At 35.6% G+C, this 26,695-nt stretch overlaps 1 protein-coding gene across 1 annotated transcript in view; it reads right to left on the bottom strand.

The window, feature by feature from the left end:
- The window catches only part of LOC131060941 (serine/threonine-protein kinase VPS15), a 54,443-nt gene extending 29,390 nt beyond the window's left edge, over positions 1 to 25,053 (bottom strand). Inside the window, exons 1-6 of the mRNA XM_057994402.2 lie at positions 24,436 to 25,053; positions 8,080 to 8,154; positions 7,849 to 7,971; positions 7,624 to 7,669; positions 7,372 to 7,532; positions 2,099 to 2,178 (exon numbers count right to left, since the gene is read on the bottom strand). Coding sequence (XP_057850385.2) covers positions 2,099 to 2,178; positions 7,372 to 7,532; positions 7,624 to 7,669; positions 7,849 to 7,971; positions 8,080 to 8,154; positions 24,436 to 24,636 — 686 coding nt within the window. The 5' untranslated portion in view covers positions 24,637 to 25,053. The remainder of the gene's footprint in view (positions 1 to 2,098; positions 2,179 to 7,371; positions 7,533 to 7,623; positions 7,670 to 7,848; positions 7,972 to 8,079; positions 8,155 to 24,435) is intronic.
- Positions 25,054 to 26,695: the final 1,642 nt, after the last annotated feature.

Raw genomic sequence — 26,695 nt, 5'->3', positions numbered from 1 at the left:
TACTTTCATAAGGTATACGTCCCCCCAAAAAATCTAGCAAATGCTTTGGACAGCTATTAATACAACATTAGGGAGACAACTATTTGTATGGATTCTCCCCAGGCTACTATTGATTCTTCCCCCTGAATCAAAAACTTCTTCAATAAGGCCAAAGGTGGCGCTGAAGGCAAACAGCAATGATTTCAAACAAAGAGCATATCAAAGAAGTGGTGTGCACTACTCACTTTCTCTAACATAATACTGCCTCGTATGATAACAGAGGCTCCAAAACATAGTACTATCAAAGCAAATAAAATCAAAAGGAAGCTAAAGCCAGCAAGCAGTTAGGGAATGGTTGTAACAACACTTTTCTGTAAGCTGATTGGGGACAGCCCTTCTAGTTCATCCTTTTTCAAGGCAATGGCGTGTATACATGTTTTCTGAGTTAATACAATAGTTGTGACCCTCATTGATCACGTTTACTTATCAAAAAAATAAATTAAATAAATATATAAAATAATAATATTTAAATATTAGAAGTTAAAAATTATAAAACATTAAAAGTAATATAAACTTAAAAATATTGAATAAAATGATTCTCTAACCAAGCCCAAGGTCAAAAAGAATATATATAATTTAGAGCATACAAGCCCACGGTCAAATTTGGCAAACTACGAAAGTTCTAAGCTAGGTAACTCAACAGGGAAGTCATTTATACATGATAATCACTGATGAGAATAGACTCATTGAAGGACATAGAAAGCCAAATGGATTGGATTGACCAGTGTGCACATATTGGTTGTTCGGAAAATGTAAACACACATGTCAGATACATCTTGTATATGTTGTATAGGGCAGACATCATTATTATAACTCCTCGCATGTATTACATCAATCTCTTAAGTTGTTCATTGAAATCAACTTTGTGAATTGATTTTCTTGGATATGGGAGACCAAAAGAGGCCAACAAGATTCAACCTGTGATGTCCAGTGTCATATATATATTATCAGATGAAGACACGGTCAACAGATGGTTTTCAAATGATCTGTGGACCCTTGCTGACTCTCCTGCAGTCTACAATCTTGAAAACCCTCCATGCCACAGCCACCTGGAAAAACACAATGACTGCTGCAAACCATAATATTTTCTATCACAAACTGTACAATCATATCCAAAGGAATTATTGACAAACAATTTTTTTTATATTTTTATTTCACTGGATTTCAAACTTTATGGTTGAAAATTGAAATGCCATGAACCCTATGACAGTAGATATGTGTGGGTATACCTAATTGCAGCCATCATTGGTTTATTTCTTCTACTCAATCTACCAATCACAATCAATAACCAACTCACTTTTATATTTCAAATTATAAGAACACCCCAATGAATACTTCGCATGAATCATTAAAATAAACCTACCTTTGACAATGAGGAAATTGATCACTTGTGCCAAAGAACAGTTCTTGTGACAGGTTCCACGAAATCCAGGAATACAGGATTTACTAAGTCTATTAGAAGCTACAATTACTGGAAAAAAATCTCTTCCCACATAATGAATTTGTCATTTGGAAATAGCTCGTTAACAATCTAGTGTTATAACTTCTAAGTATCTCCCTATTGCAAATTCTAAATGCCCGATCATAATATTCAATCAGATTCCGCAAAGAATCCATCCATTCGGAGAAGATTCCCATTTCAATATCACCACCTAGATAGATTTCTTTTAACAATTTTTCCCCACTGATATTTTCATGTCCTAAAAGGTCATGCCATAGACATTCTTGTCTACAACACAAACTATTAGCAATTGTAACTTCCCTCATCATAAAATATCAACAATTTGCAACAATGAAAATTAAAATAACCTTTATTATGAATTTTTAAAAATATGATTAATGGTGTATACAAGGAAAACATAAATATTCTGGCATCCAGTGACCCATAACCATTTGAGTGTAAGGCATTTTATTAACATTGATTATGATACTTCCAAGTTAATGGATTTATCGATGGGACAAAAGTCAGCAAGAGAACGAGTAAATCAAGGCAAGAATCCTGCACCCAAGTTAAATGATTCATTAAGCATTCATTCATCAAACTTGTACAAAACCTTACCCCAGGGAAAAGATGTCCATTGATGGCTTCAAAGTAGTATCCACATTAAGTTGACCATCACCTCCTGGCTCGTGAAAACGCTATATGAAGATAGAGACAAATTAGATATATAGTAAGAGGGCTATGATCTTTAGAACTGACAATGTATAATTAACTACATGACAGAATTTTAAAGGGTTCTATAGTAATATTCAAACATGATAAAATAACTCTTTGACCAAAATAAACAGCAAGCGGATCTCCAAACTTGAAATGATTTGAGGCCAACTTCTTGTTTGTGATAAGACTAAACCTTACTTTATTATTGATGAACAATAATCATTTTATTATGATCTCAAAAGTTAAGAAAGAAAAATAAAACAATTGAAAAAAAACAATGTTATGAAGTATAACATTAAGAAACCAATATATTAAAATGGACAAGACTGCAAGGCATGATAAAATGTTAGCAGCTCCTGTGTACTAACAATAAGGAAGCGCAATATTTGTAAACATGCAGTAACAACATCATTCCACAAAGCACACAGATCATAATCAGAGCAGAATTGTTCTATATAGATAACTTGACACAAAATATGTTTGCTATGAATATACATATTAGTGAAAGTATGTATGTAATGGTTACCTAGTGGAATAGTCAGCATTCTATATATGCATCACAGATGGTCTTTACAAGGAAAACTCTATATCAACCCAATCATACAAAAAACAACAAATACGGGATCTTCTAGACAAAATGCTACACCTTCCATGGAAACTCATTACAACTAACAAGGGCTCGATTTTTCAGTTTGCATGAACATGCATGCTAAAAAGCTTGTAATGCACACATTAATGAGTTCAAATACAAAATCAAATATAACCTGCAGTGAAGGACACCTAGATCTCTTTACTCAAATACAAAATCAGCTTTGCACAAAGGAGTAGAATCACACTCCCATAATTCATCATGAGGGAAGATGCAACATTCTAATATCATTTTAAGTGTCAGCAATGACAATCAAGAGTTTGTATTCATTGCCTAGGACCTTTGGTGAAAAGGAAATGAGAAAGTAGAAGATCATGACAATGAATTATCGCATTCAATATAATGAGCCTATCTTTCTTGTCCTTTTCAAGGCCAAAATCTTACGCTATGTTTATGTATGGGCAGAATTTTAATAGTACTTGTCTTAAGAAGGGCATATTGTTTCATAATAAACACCTAGCACAACCACCTAGGAGAGCATGGTGCATAAGAATGGATTTTTGTAAGCAAGAAATAAATTGTGGAAGCTCCTTAGCTGATATGGGATGGAACCTTTGTAACGTTCCCCCACAAAAATCACACTAGTGCATGCAAGTTCATACAAAAGAGGGAAGTTAGTCAACTGGATTATAAGAACATATTCCTACCACTTAATTATGGAAGGAATCCACTACGGAGTGAAAATGTTTTTGTTATCTTTGGGAAAGGAGAAGAGGAATTTGCATTCACCACTACTTCAAGACAGATAATACCATATATAGTGCATAAGTGTAATGCTCCTATGTTCTACATTTTAACCAGGAGGGGAGGAAGGCAAGCATGGGTAAAAAAAATCATATCGGTTCTTACACAATCAATAGCTGATCTGAAATTAACCTACTAGGTTGTTTGGGATAATAAACATAATAAACATCAAATTCTAAATGTATGGGATAATAAAATCAAATGGAAGCTATACTTCAGACTAATCTAAACATGATCAACCAATGTCATGAGGCTAAAACAGAATGCATAAAGACACCAAAAGAAATTAGGGAAAATGAATCAAATTTTCTGATACAATTCAATATCTATACATAAGTTGACTCTAGGCAAATCTCTTAAGTCTAGCTTTGAGGATAAAAGTTTTAGTCACTACAAGAGGTCGTTGAATACAACAACAGATCACCTAGCAAATATAGGTTCTATCAATAGCTTTTAACGATTTTATAGTCACCTAATGAGCTATTGGGCTGACCTTGAGCAACATGTTAGCTTTCACTCCACCTAAGGTTGGAATCATAATTGTTCAATGGTAGCTAAGGGAGTAGTAAGCTTGTAATTATTACATATATTTATTGTTTTGTGCAAGGTGATACACCATTGCAAATGGGCATGGAGGTATGGAACATATGAGAAAGTCATAGGGATCCAATGGAGAGCTTTGGTTGCACCTCACAATAATGGCAATATTGAGGCTTATGCATGTAGGTATTTATTTAGTATGGAGAACAATCATTGAGAGTATGCTTAGAATATCATGCATTGGTGGCTTTCTATGTTTGCAGAGTGGATTTTTAAGGAGAAGGCAAAGATGGCAAATTCTAGAATGGCTGGTAGGAGTAAGGAGAAGAATGTAAGAGCACCCTTTTGAATAGACACAAAGAAAATATGTCTACAAATCATAGGAAGCTTTAGAATTTGGTCGAGAGGTGTTTGGGGAAAGAGGTTTGGACTTTAGAGCTTGGCAATAAGCCAAAGTCTACGTTAAGGGGAGATTTCATAGCTAATCTTAGCATTGTAGTTGTTAACCCCTATCTAGACTTGTGGCTGTTAAAAATATTTCTACTAGATCAATTTCAGGATATGCAAGTGTCTAGAGTAGCAAATAACTTGGCAAAGTGCATAGTGGAATGTGAGGATTCATTGTCAACACCAATGTAAGAGGGACAAAGGGAGTTGGTTGCATTGAAAAGGGAAATGGACATTTTGCAAAGATATTGTTGTGATATGAGCAAGGTAATGGCAAGTCTTCAGGTTTCTCATTATCATGGGCAGCTCAAGATCTACAATGGTTATAAATCCCAATATTCTTTAGTCTTCAATCCACAACACTCAGTACATAAGGGAACTTAGTAAGATTGTTAATATGATAAACTTTCAGCCAAACTGTTAGTGCCTAGTTTATTGTAAGATTGCTATAAATATGTATTTTTTTAATCCTTTTAAGGGTGGGGACTTCAATAAGACCCCCTCTAAATGATCTCAAAAAAGCTCTATTGTTTGACACAAATGTTCAATGAAATACATCCATAGTGGATGGGTGTTTGAGAGACCAATTTGTGAAAGGAAAGCCATGCTTGTTTGTGTTATTGCTTGAGGCTAATCTTGTACGAGTGATGTGTGTGATTGATAACCATGGGGTTCATCTCCCAAGATAAGAGGGGTGTTCTTTGGGATCCATATGGACAAGAGATAGAATCTAACATTCGTTTGTGGATGGAGCCATGAAGAAATCAATTTGGAAATCTTGAAGGATTCATTGATCTATATTTTTCCTTTATGCTCTTTGTATTGAGAAACCTGTTAGGAAATGCAACTAAAATCAACTGGGCTCCTTCATGTATTGGAATTGTATTTGAGTTGAAGCTAGAATATAGCTAATATTATTCTAATCAGTATTGAAATGAAATTGTACTTGAATTGCACTCAATTTGGTTGTTTATCCTTTGTGTTGAATGGAGGGAAACCGTGTGAAAAATTAAAGTTACTACTTTGTTTTCTTTTAGGGTTGGACCTTGTTCTTGAAATCTGTGATCCAATGAGCTGCATGCCAGGTCCGTAGGACAACCCTATTCTTGGAATGTTAAGTCACAGATTTAGAGGCTATGAATGTCAATTTTGGAGTGACATTTGGATCACTGCTCCTACAATAATTTGGAATGTGTGGAGGGAGAGCAATAGAAGAATATTCAATGAACTAGAGATGTACTCAGAAGCTTTAATTTGTAAGATTGGAAAGGGAATTGTGGAAGCTGCTAATTCACGGGTTAGGTTCAGAAGAAACACAAGATTCTCCAAATGGGACAAGTTGATGCAGAAACAGTGGCAAGACTTGAGGATGCCGATTATATTAACTCTAGTTGATAAGGTGAATAGGAAGGAAGTCATATGGAGAAGCCCCAAACTGCGAAGATGGAAACTAAATTTTGATGGCGCTGCCAAGGGCAACCCGGGTATAGCCAGCGCTAGGTGTATTATCAGGAATTGGAATGGAGAGTGTGTATGGGCAGCTTCCAAATGGTTAGGCTTAGCAACAAACAATGAGGCTGAATTTGAGGCGTTGGTTCTAGGTTTCAAATTATGTAAAGAGAAGAAAATTGGGGTTGTGGATATCGAGGGCGATTCCTACATATGTGTGCAGGCGATAATAAGAGGGGAGACTCCTAACTGGAAACTTAGCAATTGGATTAGGGTTGCCAAGGAAATTATGTTGGAATTAGTGGACTACTCAATATCCCATGTGTATAGAGAAGCCAATCGGGCTGCAGATTTAATTGCATATTATGGTGTTGGTCAGGAGACCGTTGCCCTCACAGATTCGAAGCCTTCTTGCTAGTCGGGGCTTCGAGAAATTCTTGAGTTTCCTCAGGAGGTGGATTGCTCTGTCGTGATCCCACCTTGATATGGGGGTGGCGGCATTCCATGATTCTATTTCTGGTTTGGTTTGTCCTGGCGGGTCATGATCCTTATCCATGTTGACAAGGAAGCTACAAATGGACCTATCATCATTTGCGTTGGCCTGAGGAGTGCTTGGCTGCTCTCTTGGGTTTTGTGTATCATGACAGTACTAGATTCTAGGGGAAAAGAATCTAATGTACCTTTTTTTAAATCCAATTGGCCATAAACCTATTTCAAATACAGATTTAAAGATGACAAAATGAAATCCAACACCATCATACATTTTAATTTCAATTTAACTTTTAAATTCAAAATTACAAAAAGACATCTTAACACAAGATAAAACATCTTACTTTGTATATGGCCATGCTCAAATCCAGAAAAACAACAAGTTAAAAAGGGAAGCAACAAAATATCCGTGTGGTGGGTAAAAAGTTTACACACAGGATTATACTATAGAAGAGAAAAATAAAAACAATTGATGGTGACTAGGAATGTCCAGGTAATTGTGCAACAGACACTTTCATTAAATAAGCAAGCTAACGTGCAGCTAAAAATAACTAAACATTGTAGCTTAAAGAACCAGAACAATCATATGTGTCATGAATGAATACAGCATGCAAAAGTTGCTATAAACTTCAAATCAAATAGAAAACCACACTTTCTTGCCCTTACATGCTAGAAAATGAGAATGTAATTAACACCAACTGAACAAAAGAACAGCACTCGAACCAGCCACACATGAAAGCTAACAACTCTTAATTTACAATACTGGATCACCATGATAGAAAGAAGGTTTTCATTCAGTAATAATTAAGAAGCCATTAAAAAACAAGGGATGGAACAAAGCACTACTTCAACCAACCTCAGGTGCAAGATAACAACGTCGTCTTCCCCCAGTGTCAAAGAAAAAGGAGAAATCTGATGGGTCATCATCAGGTATATATGTTGGCTTGAACGATGCATAATCCGCAAGGTACACCCAATTCCAAGAGGTCAAAAGTACATTCTCACACTTTATATCACCTACAAAAACCAGGTAAAGAATTTTGTGAAGTCAAATCATAGGATTCTAAGATATTACATGAAAAAAAACTTGAGGTCATAAGAGATTCACCATGACAGACCCCATGCTCGTGACTCTGCTTCAAAGCATACAGCAGCTGCATAACCACAAAGCTCTTGTGGGTACTATGATGTGAAAAAACTAAAAACCAAACTCAAACTAGCCAATATTGATAAGTTGGAGTAGTTCCAAAGGCGACCTACATGCAAAACTCGCTGATAGAGAATTAAAACACAAAGACTAACTTCAGCAAAATGTTGCACAATATTGGCTGACCTGAAAGGCGATCCACTTCTTTTCAATATTGTTCAGAAATGGCCGGGTGCTTAATCGATCATGCAAATTGCTGAAGAAATATTGGCGAATAAGGTATGCTGCTTTCTCAGTCTCAAGCCAACACTGGGTATACACTCAAATGTCAAATTATTTATTTAATGTTGAATGGCCTTCTCAATTAAGAACAAAATCAAACCAGAACATGAAATGCTAAAGAAATAAAATACTTACTTGAAATGGCCAAACATGAGAGTCTTTAATCTTTTGAAGCCTCTCCTTTATCTCACACAACCTTCTTTCATATTCCTGTTGAGTTAAACAGAACCTTAAGAGTTGTAGACAGAATAAAATAAGCACAATATTTGTCTTGCTATTATCAAAAGTTGCCCCTGCTTGGAACACCAACCATCGAATGTTTTCCATCCCAAACTGTTATTAAAGAAACTTTCAAGCCCAACAAAAGTCAATATCTCTATACTCCCTATCAAAAACACAGTATAAGCACCAAATTATATATTATCGCTCGTATCTTCCTTCTTTTCATCTGATGGTATCTACTTGATGAATATTTTTCTTCATTCTATTTATCCAAACCATACAGGACTTGTGCCCCTGGAAAAACTTGTCACCATAAATGTTACTATAGGTTAGGACTCAAGCATATTGATACAAGTAATGTTGAAGACCTAAAGGCTAACTGCATAAATAACCTTTATGTGCTCAACCTATTGGAAGAGTGCAATGATGATTTCTCTCAACCAAAAAAAGAGGAACTTGGACAATGTTAGGCATTTAAAATAGTGCACCTGATTTCACTGGATTATGGAAAACTAGAATATATGTATACAAGCATAAATCTGATTGTTTACAAACTAAGTTGCCGGTTCGGGTTCAAGAACCCGGTTTGCCAATACGACAAAATTTTGAAAGGAGTTTGGGTTTGTTAGTACAAAAACTATATATATATATATATATAATATATTTATATATATATAATATTAATATATATATATAAATATAATATAATAATATTATAATATATATTGTAATAATATAATCTATTATATATTATATATTATAAATTTATAAGACTACTTACATTTGACCGAGAATGACTGCATACAAAACATTTATAATATTTGAAGCCTGCAAGTATGAATAGGCTTCCGGCGAAAATGAATAGAGGCTGCAGCCAAGGAAAATGCCTTCCGCCGCTGCAAATGAAATTATATAGGCCTCTTGACCAAACTGGATAAGAGTCATAAGACCTCATAAAATGCATTCGGCCACTGTAAATGAAATAATATAGGCCACTAATAAATTTGGGTACCATCGCAGCCAAGCAGAGTGGAATGATACAAGAATTGTCGAGCTGTTCGAAACCCTGAGCGAACCAACAGTCGAACCAAATCCAAACCACATACCCGAACCGTATTTAAGCAATATGGGGGCCTATATAGCCGAACCCAGTAACTTAGTTTACAAACAAGCTGTATCTCCTAAATAAGCTCATTCATTAATCATAAACCAAAACTATCGTGTAAAATGAATAAAACTAAAAGTACTCAATTTCAAAACTATTAGTCAAAATAGCTCAAATTTATTTTTATTTAATAATTTTATTATTAAAAGACCCCCTCACATTCTGATCCAAACTGTTTTGTGCACCACTTTTTCCTAATCTGGGTACACTTAACACTTTTCATATAGAATGGGCCAATACACATTTTTTGGTAGTGGGTTCACCAGCACACATTTTAGCCAGTATGTTAACCAGCCTATCTTTTGTTATATGTGCACAAATTCAATGTATCTAGCTTGGTTAATAGGATTTAGTAATTACACTCAAGGAAAAGTAGTTATACTTAGGCCATTGGACCTAAAAGTACAATTATGCTCTTAAATATAAGTTGTTGTTGAAAAGTCTACAGCTAATGTAAATGGAGCAAAGAAGCATCCAGGCTAGCTTGGATATCCAGGCCTTGAGTTGACATACATAGCTTTTCAAGAAAGCTTATCTTTTTATTTTAAAAAAATAAAACTTATTTATCATAAAGTTTCTGTTGAAATTTATTTTCTCCCTTTGCTTTCCTAGTTTCAAAAATAGCTGTTGTAGCAATAAGTCATATAGCTGTAATTGTCAATCCTAATGTATATAGGTAAACCTTTTGCTGTTATTTTGATGAGAATCGACTTCGAAAGATGTATTGGCCATTGATGCAGAGTACTAGAAATCAGGCCGCTATAAGCATTCTGTCAAGTCCATTTTTTTATCTCCTTATTTTGCATCTTCAGTAAAATTTCCAATTTCCTTATAAGAGTTTACACAATATAAGAGATCGAGACTCCAATTTTCAACACAGATTTCAGACCAAAATTTTCCCAGCTAAACAGCAGGCATCTATCTGAAACACAACAATGGTATTATAACAATTTCCTAGCCTCGTGGAGAAGCCCTAGGAAGGTACACATTCAAGGAAGCTGACAGCCTATTAGGTCAAATCAATCAAAATCAGGGGTTAGGGTAAACTTATAATCATGAATCTTTTGCAGACCTCTCCATTTGATTTCTAAATATTGTCATGCCCCACCATAAAGGAATACCAATACCTTAAAAAAATTGTGAAGTCTGGAGACAAGATAATTTTTCCAGAAAGAGCGATCTGAAAACATTATTAATAGACAGCGCACGGATTGATAAAAACAGTTATTTTAATACTAAGACATGTTTAAGAGCAGTTAAAAGGAAATGATGAAGATTCGCTTGTTAAATATGCAATGACTCATATTAAGGTAGCGCTCAGAGCAGTCAAGATTATTAACTATAAACAATAGGAAAGAAAACTTCAGCATAATGCGATGGCTGACTAAACCTTGATCAAGTTAAGCAAAGACTATTTACTCATAAAGCAGCAATAACAGTTAGTATAAATAAAACAGCAACTAATATAAAGAATGGCCAACTCCCTTAACAAAGACGGATATAAATTAATAAGTAAGAAAAGCAGCACCTAAAAACAAACTTATTGAGTGCAGCGATCCATATAACAATGCAACAATCAGTCTAGTAATAAATGAACAGGTGCGATAATCAGCAGCCATCTCATTAGTTAAGTTGGGAAATAGTTAGTTGAAGGGACACCACCTTTAGGGAGGTCACAACCCGTAGAAAGAGATATAACCTTTATTGCCAATTGAAGGATATAAAAAGGAGAACTCTAAGCAAGTAATCGATATCAAAGAAGATTAACCAGCACTCAAGCCAATACAAGTTATATATATATATATATATATATATCACAAAGTAGTTACATAACTAGCAGATATTGTGGTATGAATATAATGCATCATCATATGATTTAGATAACTCATTATGTCTTCATTTGACAAGAAGTGTGAATGTTTGCAGAGGTTCTATTGCTTCTGACACATGATTAATAATAGGAATGTCTGATTAATGTGGATACGATTCCTTTAAGCTTATAGCCAATCCACCATCCCATTATGGAGGGGAGGTATAACATATGAGGAGGGCAAGTAGCAAAAAGGTCCATTCAAGTAGTGGTAACCCCGAGTGGGGCTGGGAGGTCGAATGGCAGGTACCATTAACGAGCTCCTGGGCTTGATGGATAGGCTCAATGCACCTTGTATGATCTCCCAAGTGCTTCATAGTCTGGATGGAATGTTGGGAAAAGCCCTAAGGAATCTCACATGCACACTATGTAAATGTGATGTCCCCTTTGAAAAATAATAATAAATAATGATAATAAAATTCAAATACAAAAGAATAAACATATAAATTAAATTAAATTAAATATCAATACACTTATTTAGCACTGATTAATCATCCATTTATTTCTATCAGCAATATATTATAAAATAATGAATAACCATTTATCTCAATAATAATATTTTATTAAATAAAATATTAATTTGCAACCAATATTAATTACTATAAAATAATTATTAAATAAACAGATCACTAATATGCCTTCATATTAATATTACGTATCACATATTAATCATCTTATTAGTATCAAATATTCATTAATATCTTTATTAATAATTACGTGAAATAATAATGATTGAGACAACAATTTTACTGTATTAACAAATATTCAATAGAAATTATATATAATAGATCTGCATTCATCCTGATCGATAACCTGAAAAATAAATAAATTTAATTATTAAAAGAGGACTGCAGGTGTCAGAGATTGTCCCGTCAGCAACAGACAGTGATAATCAGCTTTAGTGTTTATTGGCAGTGATAATAAACTGCTCACTGTTATTTATATGACAAAACTGAATTGTTATGATTTAACATAAAGTACGATTGACCTTAGCAAATCATCCTTAATTAATAACGTGAATATACACTAAAGGTGCTATTAGTTTTTGTGAAGAGCCAACTTCATTATAATATAATATGGTCCATTCATTAAGAGTAGCGATTGAGCAAACATGACAGCCAATACTACCAAGTAGTACGTGCTTTTTAGTCAATAATAAAGTAATCGATATTAAAATAGTAAATTGATAATAAACAGCAACTAATTTGTTAACAAACCAATATCTAAGATAGCACAATAATGGTCATCGATTAAGCATAAGAAGTAAGGGATTAGACACATCTCTTTCATGGTAACTCTTCATTCCCTGAAAGACGATATAAGAAGGAAATCACAAAATTATTCAAGGGGGATTACTATGCATTGTTAGGGATCAGAATAAATAAATGGTAATAGACGTCAATAAAAAGGCTTAGAGATCAAGATCTGAGACAGCGACATATCGCCCACAGTAATATTCCATATTGACATACCTATACCATATTGCATATACACATGGTTGAATGGAAATCTGAAACATTAGCAGATATTTGGCATATCTTCTAGTATCCGGTCTAAGCACAAGTACCAGTTAAGGAAAGGAGGGAATTAGGAATACCATCTGATCTGACATAGATATCAGAATTATAGTAAGGGGATGTTTACAATATAGAAACATATATCTCAAATGACAGAATCTATCAAGATATATACTATTTTCCAAACTAGCCTTAAAACTTTAAGTTGAATATTATAATGAAATATATTCAATTTTGATAAAATTATATTTATTAATGTACTACAACTCTCATATTAAGTTGGTATTATTGTCTTGGGACTAAACTACAGAAAATCCCAAAAGGGGACATTACAGTAAACTACAATGAGATAATGTTCCTACCCCTAGCAGGAAAGATCAATTTTATATCTAACATGACTGAGGGGTCTTAATCAGGACTTAATTGGTAAAATATATCTCAATTTCATTTCTTAGTTTACTTCGGATTAAGATCTAGGGCATTTACAAAAGGGGGCATTACAAAGATACAGAAGATCAAAGGAAGTAATTATTGGAATTCAAAGAATTGACACAGGCCAAGAACATGATTTTGACTAACATCCAGACCCCAATGACGGTCTTTATGAGCATGATGCGAAGAATAAAGATTTGGCTGAAAGCTGGCTCACTCACCATGGCCATTATCTTCTAATAAAGACTGTTGTTGAAAAACACCCCAGAAAAGAAACCCCATCAGAAAATGGTGAAAAGGGTACAAGCAACGTACAAACGCAGAAAATTTATGTCCTTTCTCCAATAACATAGTTAAGCAGAAAGAAGGGAAAATCACCGCTGCTATATTTAGTTCTTTATAATATATCCCAAAAATTGTGGATCCATCACTGAGAAACTTTTGTTTTCCATATAAACTTCCATGTAGGCAAACCTGAGCCTGAAGTTTTCCTTGATCTTAAATACCAGGGCTTAAGAGTCAAACAAATACATTGACGAAAATTCTTTGCTAACCACAGCTGAACCATCAACACAATTTCCTTATCCACTATATTAGAACAATTTGGATTGAAACATGCTTACACAAAGAATCATACCCTAACCCTTGTACTCATCTTCCATATAGAAAATGCATCACCGTCTCAAATACCCATATGGGGACATCACCAGACATTGGGAGACTTCAGATTATTGGAGAAAGACTCTATAAACGGGTTGAAAGAAGGATATGTTACAGTGAATAAAGTCTAGTACCTAGTCAAGGTCTTGTACCTTGTAATTTCCTAGTGAGTGCCATATTCACATGTTAACTTAGGTCCTAGGCAGTATTCCAAAATAGTTGTAATGGGACCATGTTCACCTCATTTAATTTTAGTTTCCTAGGCATTTAAAGCTTGTGTCATGTTAGTTGTTCATACCAAAGAAGCAATAGTCTGCAAAAAGTAGCCGCTTGGGTGGAAACCCTTTTTTCCAATGACCCAGCAAGCGGTCATATGGCACAATTAGTGCTTATTTCTTGCCCTCCCAAGAAACCAAATAAGGCAAATTTTTTTCAATGGAGCATAACTTGGACTAGCAGAGTTAGTCTTTTGAAAGGAGATATCGTCAAAAAGCTGGTTCCATATACTTCGTAGTGGTGCAAGTAATTTTTTTAGATTTTTTTTTTGTTGAATTTTATTGCTCATTGAAATCAATTTTCCCAATTTGGACCTACGAGCTCATAACTTTTTGCCAAGATCTCCAATTTTCACGATTCTTGTGACGTTGGAAAGGTATTGAGGAGCTCTATAATTGAGCCCATGCACATTTTCCAGATTCAACCCTAGGTAGTATTTATTCTTGAGACTAATTACTTGGACATCTGGACTCTTGGAGAGGTTTTGTCATCTTGAAAAGGATTCATTGGCAGTATTGATCATATTGGGGAGTTTCCATATTCATGTGAGAGTTTCTTTCTTTGTAATTTTGGAGAATATCATAGTTTATAGTGGGTTTGTCATTTCATCCTTCTCTGATCATTCTGAAAAGGGGAAACTATAAACAATAAAGAGATGGCATCATAAAAGATCTTGGATGGCTTCGTTTGTTGCCATATTTGTATAATCTTGTTCCTTTAACACACCTAGTAAGAAATTTGTTTGGAATTGCAAAAAGGATCATGTTTTAAGTGTTATTGCTATGCATGTAGATAATGACATATTGAAGTGTATTGTTGATTTTGAGTGTCCTTGTGCTCTTTGGACTAAAATTTGGGAGTTATATAGAGATCCTAATACCCACCTGATGGAAGGATATAGGGTCGCAGCCACAAAAAACTCATCGCAGCAGTTCCTACCTAATCGAAGATCCTAATACTCAACCATTTCCAGATGATCCTGTTTCAGATTGTAATTTGCCTCTTTACTCTTCAAAAAGGATACCCTATGACTATGATACCATTCAGGAGTTTGATTCTTTGGAGTACTTTGAAACTTTAGAAGAGGAGGACAAGGTTGCTTTAGCGGTTCCCAATTCTTCTTCAGAGATAGTTGATGTACCTTCACCTTCTGTGATGTCCCCAATTAGGAGCTAGGTTGACTCTTTTATTTGCCAATGTTTTAACTAAATAAATAATAAATAAAAATTATGAATAAATGCAATTATTAAATAATTTTATTAAAACGGCTCTACAGGCTGACTTGCTTGTTTGTGGCGATTTTCCTTTTGAGGTTGACCTAGAAAGGAGCAAGTATATATATGTGAGTTGTAGGTGGCTAAGGCATCGAAAATTTTCTAAGTTCAATGCATTAAACAAATGCCATGGTCTTTTGAGACACAAACCTTAGAAGGCACCATAAGAACAGGATGTTCCCTGCCCACTATTTGCCTATTTCACTGAGTTTCCTGCATTTTTTCGAGTCCGGTGACAGTATACGATACATAGCATTTTGGAAGGCCATGAAGTGTATAAGTTTCAAGCAATTTGGTAGTCATTGTGGAGAGGCTTTGGATCACATTAGCTCATGTTATCAGTCTCTTCTTCCGCGGATATAAACACCTGCTTTGTTGTTTGTCTGCTGACATCAGCAAAGCAAGAGGCAGCAGTTCAGTAGGCTGCCAAGGTATTCTTCATTAGCAGTGTTCACCGCTAAAGGATGGTGGAGGCTCAGGTCTAGCGCAAGCATGGAATGAGGAAGCACAGGACTAACACAAGCTTAGGTGTGTTGAGATGTGTTCTTCTGACTAAACAAAGATTTCTATTTCTTTGGCACTTGTATATCTGATTTAGTGCAACAATTGAGTTTGCCATATATAAATGCAATCATCGTTAACTGGCATCCTGAACTGGTATGGACATTATTGGTTAACTATGCTTATTGATTGGTAAATATAAATCTATAATTTTTCATGTTCTTTGTGGAATATCTGATATTTGTGCAAAACAAATTTGATTATTATGAGTAAAACATTTCAGTCAAATCTAGTTATTCAAAGGAACATTTCACTTTCATTGGTTCCTTGTGCAAAGTCATTGATTGAGACTTCCACCATTCGTGTTCATCAGGACCATCATTGTCATTCAGATTTGGAGGACTCATTTGAAGGGTTAACAACCCTCTTTGATGACAGCCATTGCACTCCTATTGTCAAACCATATTTGTCTTTGAAGCTTGTTCAACATCAATTTCTGCAGAGTCCCAATTCGTCACCTCCTTTGATTGGGCATGTACCTAATTGGATTGTGGCATCTTCATCTTTCATGGACAAGGAGTCACCTAAGCAATTTTCAAAGACATCGTCATTCTTCTTCATGCTTCCATCTTTCAATTCCTTTCCTGAATGGGAAGCATTCCTGCATTGTACTCAGTTTTGTTTCTCCTAAGGGGAGACAAGTTGTTTGTAACCATTGGATCATGTTTTGTCTTTAGACACTTACCATTTTTCTAAGAGATTATTCATTATGCCCTAGGAGGCTATCTCATCTTTCTCTTTCCCTCTTATGGGGGGATATCGATTCTATCGTTGTGATGAATGTAGTTCTTGGGGGGCATTGATGAGACCTCCATACATCACCCATTTCATCACTTGTATATGATCTTAATTTGCATTCTCTCTTTTGGGGAGTGGTTTTTCACCCTTTCTCCATTTATGAGAGATCATTTGTACATGGGTATCTAACATAGCCTAGTAGCCAGAACCCATCTTTGCATCTTGCATCATTTGCATAAGAATTCCATCTCCCTAAGTTGCATTTAAGAGGGGCTGTTAGAGTGAATAATATCTAGTACCTAGTCAAGGTCTTGTACCTTGTAATTTCCTAGTGAGGGGCATATTCACATGTTAAATTAGCTTAGGTCCTAAGTGGCATTCTAGAAGATAGTTATAATGGGGCCAAGTTGACCTCATTTAATTTTAGTTTCCTAAGCATTTAAATTTGCATTAGGCATTTAACACTCTTGTGGAAAACATCATTGTTTTTATAGGTGATCTTGGAGTCTACAGCTCCTACAACAAAGGTATCATCAACAAATTAGCCTGCCCCAAGAACAATGACCCCTTCAAAAGAATTTGTAACCTATCGGCAACAGATCTAAAAGTAAACCAAAAAATCTTGAGCACAAAGGAAAACATCACAAAGGAAAACATCAACAAGCCTAGAGTAAAAAGGCCTCCAAGACCAAGACATGCAAGAATAAAGATCTAGCATACTAGGCCACAAATGAGTAAACTTGCAAATCAAACCTTTTCAGCATGTTAGGCTTCCTCATAAGAAACTTCACATCACAGGGAACCCAAATGAATACTTTCTAAGCATGCAACCACACAAAACCCACATTACAGGCCTGAAGCCGACACACTCAATGGCACCCAAAGAAAGACCCAGCGCAGGCACAGCCTTTGAGTCATCCTTCCCAACTGCATTTGTAAACGAGCAGCACACAGGAAACACAACATTAACAAGACTGATATCATATTTGATAGAGGTCTTACACCAGTTGACTACTATCAAAGATGAGAGGACTGATGCCTTGTCATCCATCAATACTTGAAACAAGCCTAAATCGTTGGATTTAGGAGCCATCAAGAAGAAGCAACAATACCTTAAATTCATCCAAGAGTAATAGGAGCGATGATAGATTCACATACCACTACCAAATCCACAAAGGAAAAGAAGGGTATAAAGCTAGGGCCCATAGGAGAACTAACAGGATTAATCACAACCATCACATTAAAATATAATGTTGCTTCCTCTTTTCTAATACTTTTAAATGTTAATTTTTTAATTTTTAAACATTTAGTATTTTACTTTCTTTAAATGTGCATATCTGTTGCACACTTATAATTTCCAATTTATTTTGTTTGATACAGAGGAAGCAACACTAGCTGAAACCCCATTTGTGAGATCCTAATTACAAAGCCCCTATAGCCTCTACTTCTAGCCTCATGAGCTGCCCTTATAGGGCACAGATCAGACAGTTAGGTTGTTGAAAGACACAGTTTGTTCTTAGAGGTTTGAATCCCCAGATGGTGCCAGAGATGAGGATGGGCACTGATATGCCATTTTCAAATAAACTTACAGACAAATATATGTATATGTATACGGACATGTACATGTATATGTATATGGCATATCAGTACCCACCCTCATCTCTGGCACCAATACCAATCCCTATCTCCTGGTAACAATGAACAGAATTTATATAAGAAAACCAGAATTTCCAACCATTTGTTAGACATATCAAAGTCAATCGCCTAAACCTAATTCAAGAAAAACTAATGAAATTTTGTCAATTTCAGCACGTATTTCTTGGGGGGTAGAGTTAATGAAGTTTTTGAACCCATTATTACAATGAGTGATAATGCATTATAATCCTCTACTTGGGAGATGAAACTTCCAGAAATTGTCCTCATATATGGCCAAGCAACATAGTCAACATATATTAAAGGCACTCTAGAAATAAATATAGAGGCTAATATTTATTGATTCAATATTTGTCTTTTTCTCTCTACAACTATTCACCTCAAATCCTATGAAATGAAACAATATTTATTTTATAGATGTAAGACTTCAACAGTTCATAATATCAGCAAACAAGGCTTTTTGCAACAACAAAAAAAAATTGTATCATATCATCCAAAACACCAATTAAAAAAAAAAATTGCAACTTGGTCATTATTGTGTAAAAATATATAAAACCTTGAAAAAATTGAAAATATATTTTTAGATATTGCTATAAACACTTTTTCCCAAGGATGATATTGGATTATTGCTTTGGCTATTTGATCCAGGAGGCAGTATTGACAAAATGTGAAATAGCTTCAAGAAGTTGTAAAGCTTAAAAAATATCAAAATGGTTCATCATCCAACACTTCTGCTATGGGGAAAGAAATTGGAAGAGGAACTGGTATAAACCTTTTGGCTCTATGCTAAAAGGCAATGGCATTATTAGTTAGTGGGCCCAGCACAACCTTTATATGTAATATGGGCATGCCACTTTTAAAGTAATGCAACGGCCCATACTTTTTGAGTGGAGTGTACAACCCAACCCTTTTTGTATATGTTAATTCTGGTAACGTCAGTCGTACAATTTCATAATTCCGATGCTTACATGTTACCATATTAGTTTCTACGATAAACAATAAAGGTTATCTTATGCCACCGGTTACACCCCTTCATGTTATCGGGCTGGGAATGTTATCTTATGCCACCGGTTACACCCCTTCATGTTAACGGGCTGGGGTTAAACGATTTATAATAAATCACGATCAGTCAAACAAGCAAATTGTTTGTTAACGTGCGGTGACATTAGGAGTGGTACGTAGGGAAGAGATGTGTCTTCCCACGTGGGAAGACATATCTCTTCTCTACGAACCCTCTCATTCACATATATAACATGCATACAATGGGAGGAGGACAATACCAAAATTAATAAGTGTTGTGCTTCCGTTTCATTCACACTACTGCAGTTCGAAGTAAATTCCAGACTATATCTTCATCTGTTCTAGCCTCTTGATCAAAGAATTTAAATAAAACTTAACAGTATAAACTGGGCATGCCACTTTGGGGATTAATGGGCCTACCCAGATTTTTAGGGAGTGGATGCACCATGCACAAACACGCTTTTTAGCAAATGTATCCAGATTCAATGTATCTAGGCTATTTGGAAAGATAGTGTAATCGTTCCGCATTGACAAAATGAACAAAATATAAAAGAACAATAGTTATTTAAATAAGCCTTTTGACCCTAGAAGTGTTAGTGTGTCTAAAATGGCAGTTGGAACAAGCCTCTATCAGATGTGTTTGGGCGAAAGGCAGCATCAACACTGATTGGGATGTTTGGGTCCAAGCTGTCATCCATGCTTTTTTAATATTTACAAAATTTTTACTTTCTATAAACGAAGTTCTGATGCTATTGGTTAAATTTTTATCTTTTCCCACTGCCCTTGCTTTCCTAGTTTCTGAATCAGCACTAGGTTATAGATGTTAGTTTTGACATTACTGCTGCTTTATGGATTTAATCTACTTTTGTTTCGATAAGAATTGACTGTTATAAACATATAGATGAATCAACCTCTATTACAAAGCTACCAGTTTGCTGAAATAACATGCCTCTTCCAGATTGCTAGTTTTTTTCAGACATCTTCAATAAGATTTATGTTTCTTTGATTGGATTCATAACAGTCATATCAGAGCTGCGGTTTTCAGATTCGTTTCAGGTTTTCAGCTTATATTTCAAATTGTCAAAGTTTTCCACACTAAACAGCAGGTTGCTTGACACAAACATAACATAATGACCTACCAGAAGCTATCCCTTGAACATTCTTAAATCTCAATGCATACGTAAAACAAGTACATAATTTTGTAGCTAGATAAATGTGCTAAGGATTGTAATAATCCTTAAGTTTCAATTTTGATTTAATGCTAATGTGTCCTCTAACATTTGTCAAATTTAGATTGCAGTGCTCGATGTGCACAATATTTATAAGTTGGCCATATTGGAACCAATGAAAGAAAGCAGAGTTAAGTAGCTGTTGTACATAATACAAATGACAATATATATTAACGCAAGCAATAATTACATCTAAACATTCAAGCTTTCTTTTACACTATATAAGAAGACAACAGTTAATAAAAAAACCCTTCCAGAGGGCAAGCTTTAATCATAACATCCTTCTCTCAATCTTTACAGCAACCATAAACACCCAAGAAGTGGAATGGTGTAACGTAGAAAAAGACATCATTTTAAAATATAGTTGAAGGGAGATGGAGATGGGATCAAGTTTCCTGATGACTAACATTCACAATAAATGATTTTATCAACCTGCACTGAATCAAGGTGACTAATTTTTGGAAAGTATTTCTACACCTAGTGATACCCAAATAGGTTTTCATAAAGAATAGGATTATGTCGTGCATGATTATCTAAAAAAAACAGTAGTCATATGCATCACCAGAATGGGTTCACTTTAAATGAAAGATCTTTTACATTAAAACTAGCACTCCCGGAAGATTTGTTAAATACCAGAGGATATGCAATCCTTAAAAACAAAGTTACTGAAGACAACTAAAACAGCCTTTTTAAAGATCAAAAGAAGCTTAACTATAAGTCAGAAGCAACAACTTCCAGAATGGTGGGGAATTATATCCACAATGCACCCAGGCCCCACAAATCCAGGAGATGTAATATCAAACTATAAGTATATATACTCTTTTTAGTCTGAGTACTTCTTGAAAATACAGCAACATGCTTTGATGATTTGTAGTTTTAAGTTTTAATTTGGTAGCCAAGCAAATTCGAGATGCTATTAGAAAATATGGGTCAGACAGTGTGAGGAAAATAAGATAATAACTCTTGCATGATATATGATTGCAAATAATTTATTTTCCAAACAAGAGAAGTTGATACTGAGTAACAACATGCAGAAAATATGAACCATGATAGATTTCTTCTATAGATTTCAATGAGTTAAAGTTTCACAAAGTTTGCCAATTTGTACTCCCTACCATTATATGTAAATTTAACCAGTTAGCTCTATCACACATCCTTTCTGCCACAACTTGAAACCAAAGAGTCATTTCCAGAAGTTAGATTTAGCTATTCAAATCTATCATTATTGGTTTCAGATGGAATAGATCCCGCAATTCATTGAGAAAGCAAGAAAATTATCAATAAAGCATCAAATTATTTCCTAATCAATAATAATTCTAGTTTTGGCCTTATAAGCACTCTACTCCTAGCTAGTCAAACCTAATCATTGACAAAACATTGGAGAAGAGCATGATCAATGACACACTTCTCCAAAATGATTAAATCACTTGTGTATAAGACAGCTTAAAAATACATGTACAAAGCAAGATGTGCCCATTGCAAGAGTACTAGCACATTCTAAGAGGAATCGTAATAACAAATGTCACCTTTACGTACCATGACCTACAAGAGAACTAGGTTTATTTGATTCAGAGATAAACTTTAAACAAGAAAATATAAGATGTTTGATCTTTTTGAACCTCCATTCTGTGCAAGAATGGTCAAATATGTAATTTCCCCACTTTGAAATAAAATTTAATAATAAATGATAATAATAAAATTAAAATATAAAATAATAAAATTAAATATGATTAATTAAAAATTAATTAAGTTAATGAAAAGTCGAAAGACATGAAAGGAAAAGTTGTGACTCCCTCAACAATGAGATATAAAAGGGAGAAGAGAACCTCATTTGAGAGAGGGAATAATTTGGAAATGAGAAGTGCAGATTTGATTTAAATAATAAGTGCAGATCTGATTATGAGAGGTTGCGTCCCTTTCAAAGGGCAGAAATAATGAAGAGTTGCACTCTTTCAAAGGGTGCTAATGGTGAAAGGGCGTGTCTCTTGCCAAAGGGCATACATGATGAAGAGGTGTGACCTCTCCCTCACATTGAGAGATATAAAGGAAAGGAATCAAAAGCATCTAGTAAGATCACCATGGATCAGATCAGATCAGAACTGTTATTAAGTTACAGGCAGTAACATCCTTGTTCTTGGTGGTATGCATGGGGATGTGTTTAATAAGTATGCTTAATATATGAAGCCCAATAACGTTCTTATGCAGAATTAATAGTAATACTAATATGGACTGCAATATGTATGACAGTCATACTTAATTTCATATATATATTTATAATACATAAGAAATATATATACTTATAATCTAAATCATGTTATTACTTTCCGTATTTAAGAAGATGGGATTGAGATGTTTCAAAGAGGGGATTGAGATGTTTCAAAGAGGGGCAGTCTAAATCCAAGCAATATGTTAAGTCCCAAGATAGGGTGGGGATCAGCGACCCATAAGCCTTGAGGGTATAGACCCAAGATAGGTAAGGGTTTGGATCTGTAAACTTTGACGGAACCTATTGTAGTTGGTCTCTAAGCGCTTTGGTAACATATGTAAACCCTTCTCCCTTAAAACTGAAGTAGTAGCAGGGTTTGATATCTATATTAAGAACTACGAATAATGAAATTAATCAGCTAATGAGAAAAATAGACAAGCACTTGTTAATAACTTATTGAAGAAAATCTATCAATTTTAGTATATTTAAATAGATCAGGTAGGGGACATTACAAATGGTAAAATATCTACAATGGTGTTTTTATATCATGAGAATGAGTAAACATCGCTCTGCACTTTAAGAATTTACTAGCAAAAATAGGTTTTTTCTCCAATTTGGATGATATCCTTACCAATACAAAGGGTACAATAGTATATTGAATTTTCGAAGGCAGATTCAAAGCATGTGCATCATAAACTCAAACTCATGAAAGTGTTTTGCCAAAACAGATTATTTCCAGAAATGGCCATTATGTATTTTGTATTTATGATATTTTTCTTTGATACAAGTAATATCCCTAATGCTTCCATAAAATTGATCATTAAGATTTTCCAGCCATATCTTGGAAAGACTATGAATATACTTTTAGGTTATAGCATGACTCACAAGATATAAACCAAAAGGAGGTTCTTGGCATCTTTCATAGGTAAAAGCTATCAAGGGAATTTTCCAATGGATTAAAAGGAAGGAACCACTTGGTCACAATTCAACCGGAAAAGGAATCAAAAGCGCCAACCAATATTTTCAATTGGAATATTCTTACAGAGGGTTGTTGTCCATATCTCGCACGACTCCGAGAGATCTAGTACCAAGCCCATCTAGGATTTACTAGGAAAAACCGAACAAGACACCCATATTGCTCTGTCATTATCTTAGACTATGTCTCTTAATGTTTTATAGGGAATTTTTTCATGTAATTCTCTTTTCTCTTCATCATGAATTGTCCACATATTCTAATATTTTCTGCTGCAAATGATAAGCCCCCCTCAGAAGCAAAATACTGGTATAAGAGGCAGTTATAAATTCTAAATGTATATATATATAAGTGAAAAAACAGAGCAGATATATTCCATCTAACTTTTCAAAAAATAGAGCACCCAATTCATCTGTACAATTCTATTTTAACTCGGTTGAAGATAAATAACAACCATTCGGCAGAGAGCAATGAACTGTGAACAGCATACACTCCAAATAAACGGAGAGAAAAATAAATACAGGACCATTTTAAATTAGACTACATTGCAGACATTCAGTCAGGAAGGTTAAAAATGCCATTAGAGACAGTAAATTGGCCAAATCACCATGATTTCTTTCTTGAATTCATGGGAGGCGGCTTTCCATGATTAGTTTTTTTTTTTGGTAAAGTTAATGAGCATTAGAACTGCATACCTTGAGATGGAGGGAATCGCCGCCGCGCTTAAAATAGACTTTGACCAGCAAGAGGCCTTCATCGTGCATGCACTGAATGGACTTCAGAAATCTGCCCCTCCCCACGACTTCCTTTAACACTAAATTTAACGACGAAGGAAGCTCGTGCAGGTAATACTCCGACGCTGATGCCTGCGTCGTACGCGCAATCTTGTTCCCCATCGCTTCTCAATTACAGTGCCCTAATCTATTCCTCCTCTTCGACATCACAATCAATTCCAATCCAATCAATATACACACCAATCAATAAATTTAACAAGTTATCTGCAGTACACTTCACTCCCTCCGCTACGAGTTGCTCAGATTGTCCAAGCTCTGGAAAATATCTCTCTAAGGTTTGTTAAGTAGTTAATTATAAATTTTCTGTCACTTTGGTGACTGCTCCGTACAAACCTTAAAATTGTTCTATAAAAGGGTTTCCAAATTTCTCAAATCATTTAAAATTGCTTCTGTACAATGAATTGATGCTGGGTTCTGTAATTCCCATATCCCAACTATACCTGACATTTGTTCGTTTGAATCCTCTTTTCCCGTAGTTGCTTTACCCAATGCAAAAGAAGTTTGCAGAAATATTACGTAACATTCGGTTGTATAATTTTTTTTAGAAAGTGTTTTTTTAACCTTTTATTCCGCATAAATAATTAAACAATAACAATGATTCGGATAATAAATGTTTAAATAAATTAAATGAGATATTTAGTTTTTTTTTTGTTTTTTTTATCGATAACAGGTTTAAGTTTTATATTGCTTGAAAGGAAGTATACATGCCTTCAGTTGCTCTGCAGCGTTCCACAAAATGGGGTCTCGTCCCTACAATAACAAAAAGAACTCGAGATAGAAACCACACCAACAAAGCCTACCATTCAGGATACATTCCTTTCAACAGGGAATCCCCACCCAAAAACCGACGACCTACAGGAAACCAACCTACTGGAACCAGCCAAGGGCTTCCTCCCTGGAAAAGTTGGGAATGGCCTGACTGGGTCCTGCCTCGGGCAGCGCCATCCCAACACATGTTGTGGTTCATGGTCGTCCGCCTCGCAGCTCACTGCGTTCCACAACCTTCGCACTCTTCCGTGGGATTTGGTGACGCACCAGCGGCCACCCATCTTCACCAATCAGAGCCTACGACTTCACCGAGGTCTGCTTGCCACACAATTTCGCTCTCTCCACCGGTCCCAATTTCTGCACAAAGTCCATAATTTCCCACCACCCATTCCTCGCATCCTCCAGTTGGGATTCCACCGAGCAAGAGGCCGACCACACCACCAGAGGCTGCGTTGCATCATTATGCCCCCCTAAGCACCTCCACGGCCCTTGCTCCATTCTCAGACCCATTCCAATCTTTGCGCGTGCCACCACCTCTACCAGGGCGCCCGACCATTTTGGTCTCAATACAAGGGACACCACCGCAACACCTCCTCCTTTGAACTTCCCACCATCAAAGTCAGAGCCACAAATAGGGACGAAACATCCAAATTTCTTTGCAGGCGACAGTCAGTGTCCAGGAATTCTTCCCCAAACATTAGGCGAACAGCCCTCCAGAAATCTTCCTCATCCACCCTAAAAACATTCATCAGGCGGTTGCTTGAGATTGTGCCTCGAAATGCAGGCACTTGGCCCTGTGTAAGCAGCGAAAAATCTGCTGCCATCCTTCCTCTATCTCACAGCCAAAACACAGCACTCGCAAGAGCCAATACAATCCTCTGTGCAGTGCCAAAAGGAAAACGGGGGCCTAAATAAACAATCTGCAGCCACCCCATACATTTATTTCATCGCACGCACCACCTCATACCACGCATCACCAGCAATCCAAAATTTCATACACTGACATCATTGCACCTGCGTCGCCATTACACAACTTGTTGCCAGTGCGATGAACACAAACCACGTGAGCCATCCCCACTCCTCAATCATGTGTATCTAAAACGGTTCACGCAAATCTCAACACCACGTCTCGGGTTCCCCTTTCAAACTCAAAGCACCTTCATCCAAAATCTAAGGGACCCAAATCCCTTAAGTCTTCAAAGAAATTAAAATGATCATCCAAGGAACCATTTGCACCTGTGTTCGATAGCATATCAGCCTCAGCATTCGCTTCCCTTAGAACATGCGATACCTTAAACTCCTCAAACCCATTCAGAAGGTTATTCATTCTTCTGATATGTTTATCTAGGTGTCAAGCCTCCATCCTACCCCTAGCAATGTTATTCACCACTAT

The sequence above is a fragment of the Cryptomeria japonica genome, chromosome 5 (assembly GCF_030272615.1).
Source record: "Cryptomeria japonica chromosome 5, Sugi_1.0, whole genome shotgun sequence".
In the NCBI taxonomy this organism is placed as follows: domain Eukaryota; kingdom Viridiplantae; phylum Streptophyta; class Pinopsida; order Cupressales; family Cupressaceae; genus Cryptomeria; species Cryptomeria japonica.
The sequence above is the reverse complement of the archived record's forward strand: the minus strand, read 5'-3'. Positions and strand labels throughout refer to the sequence as shown.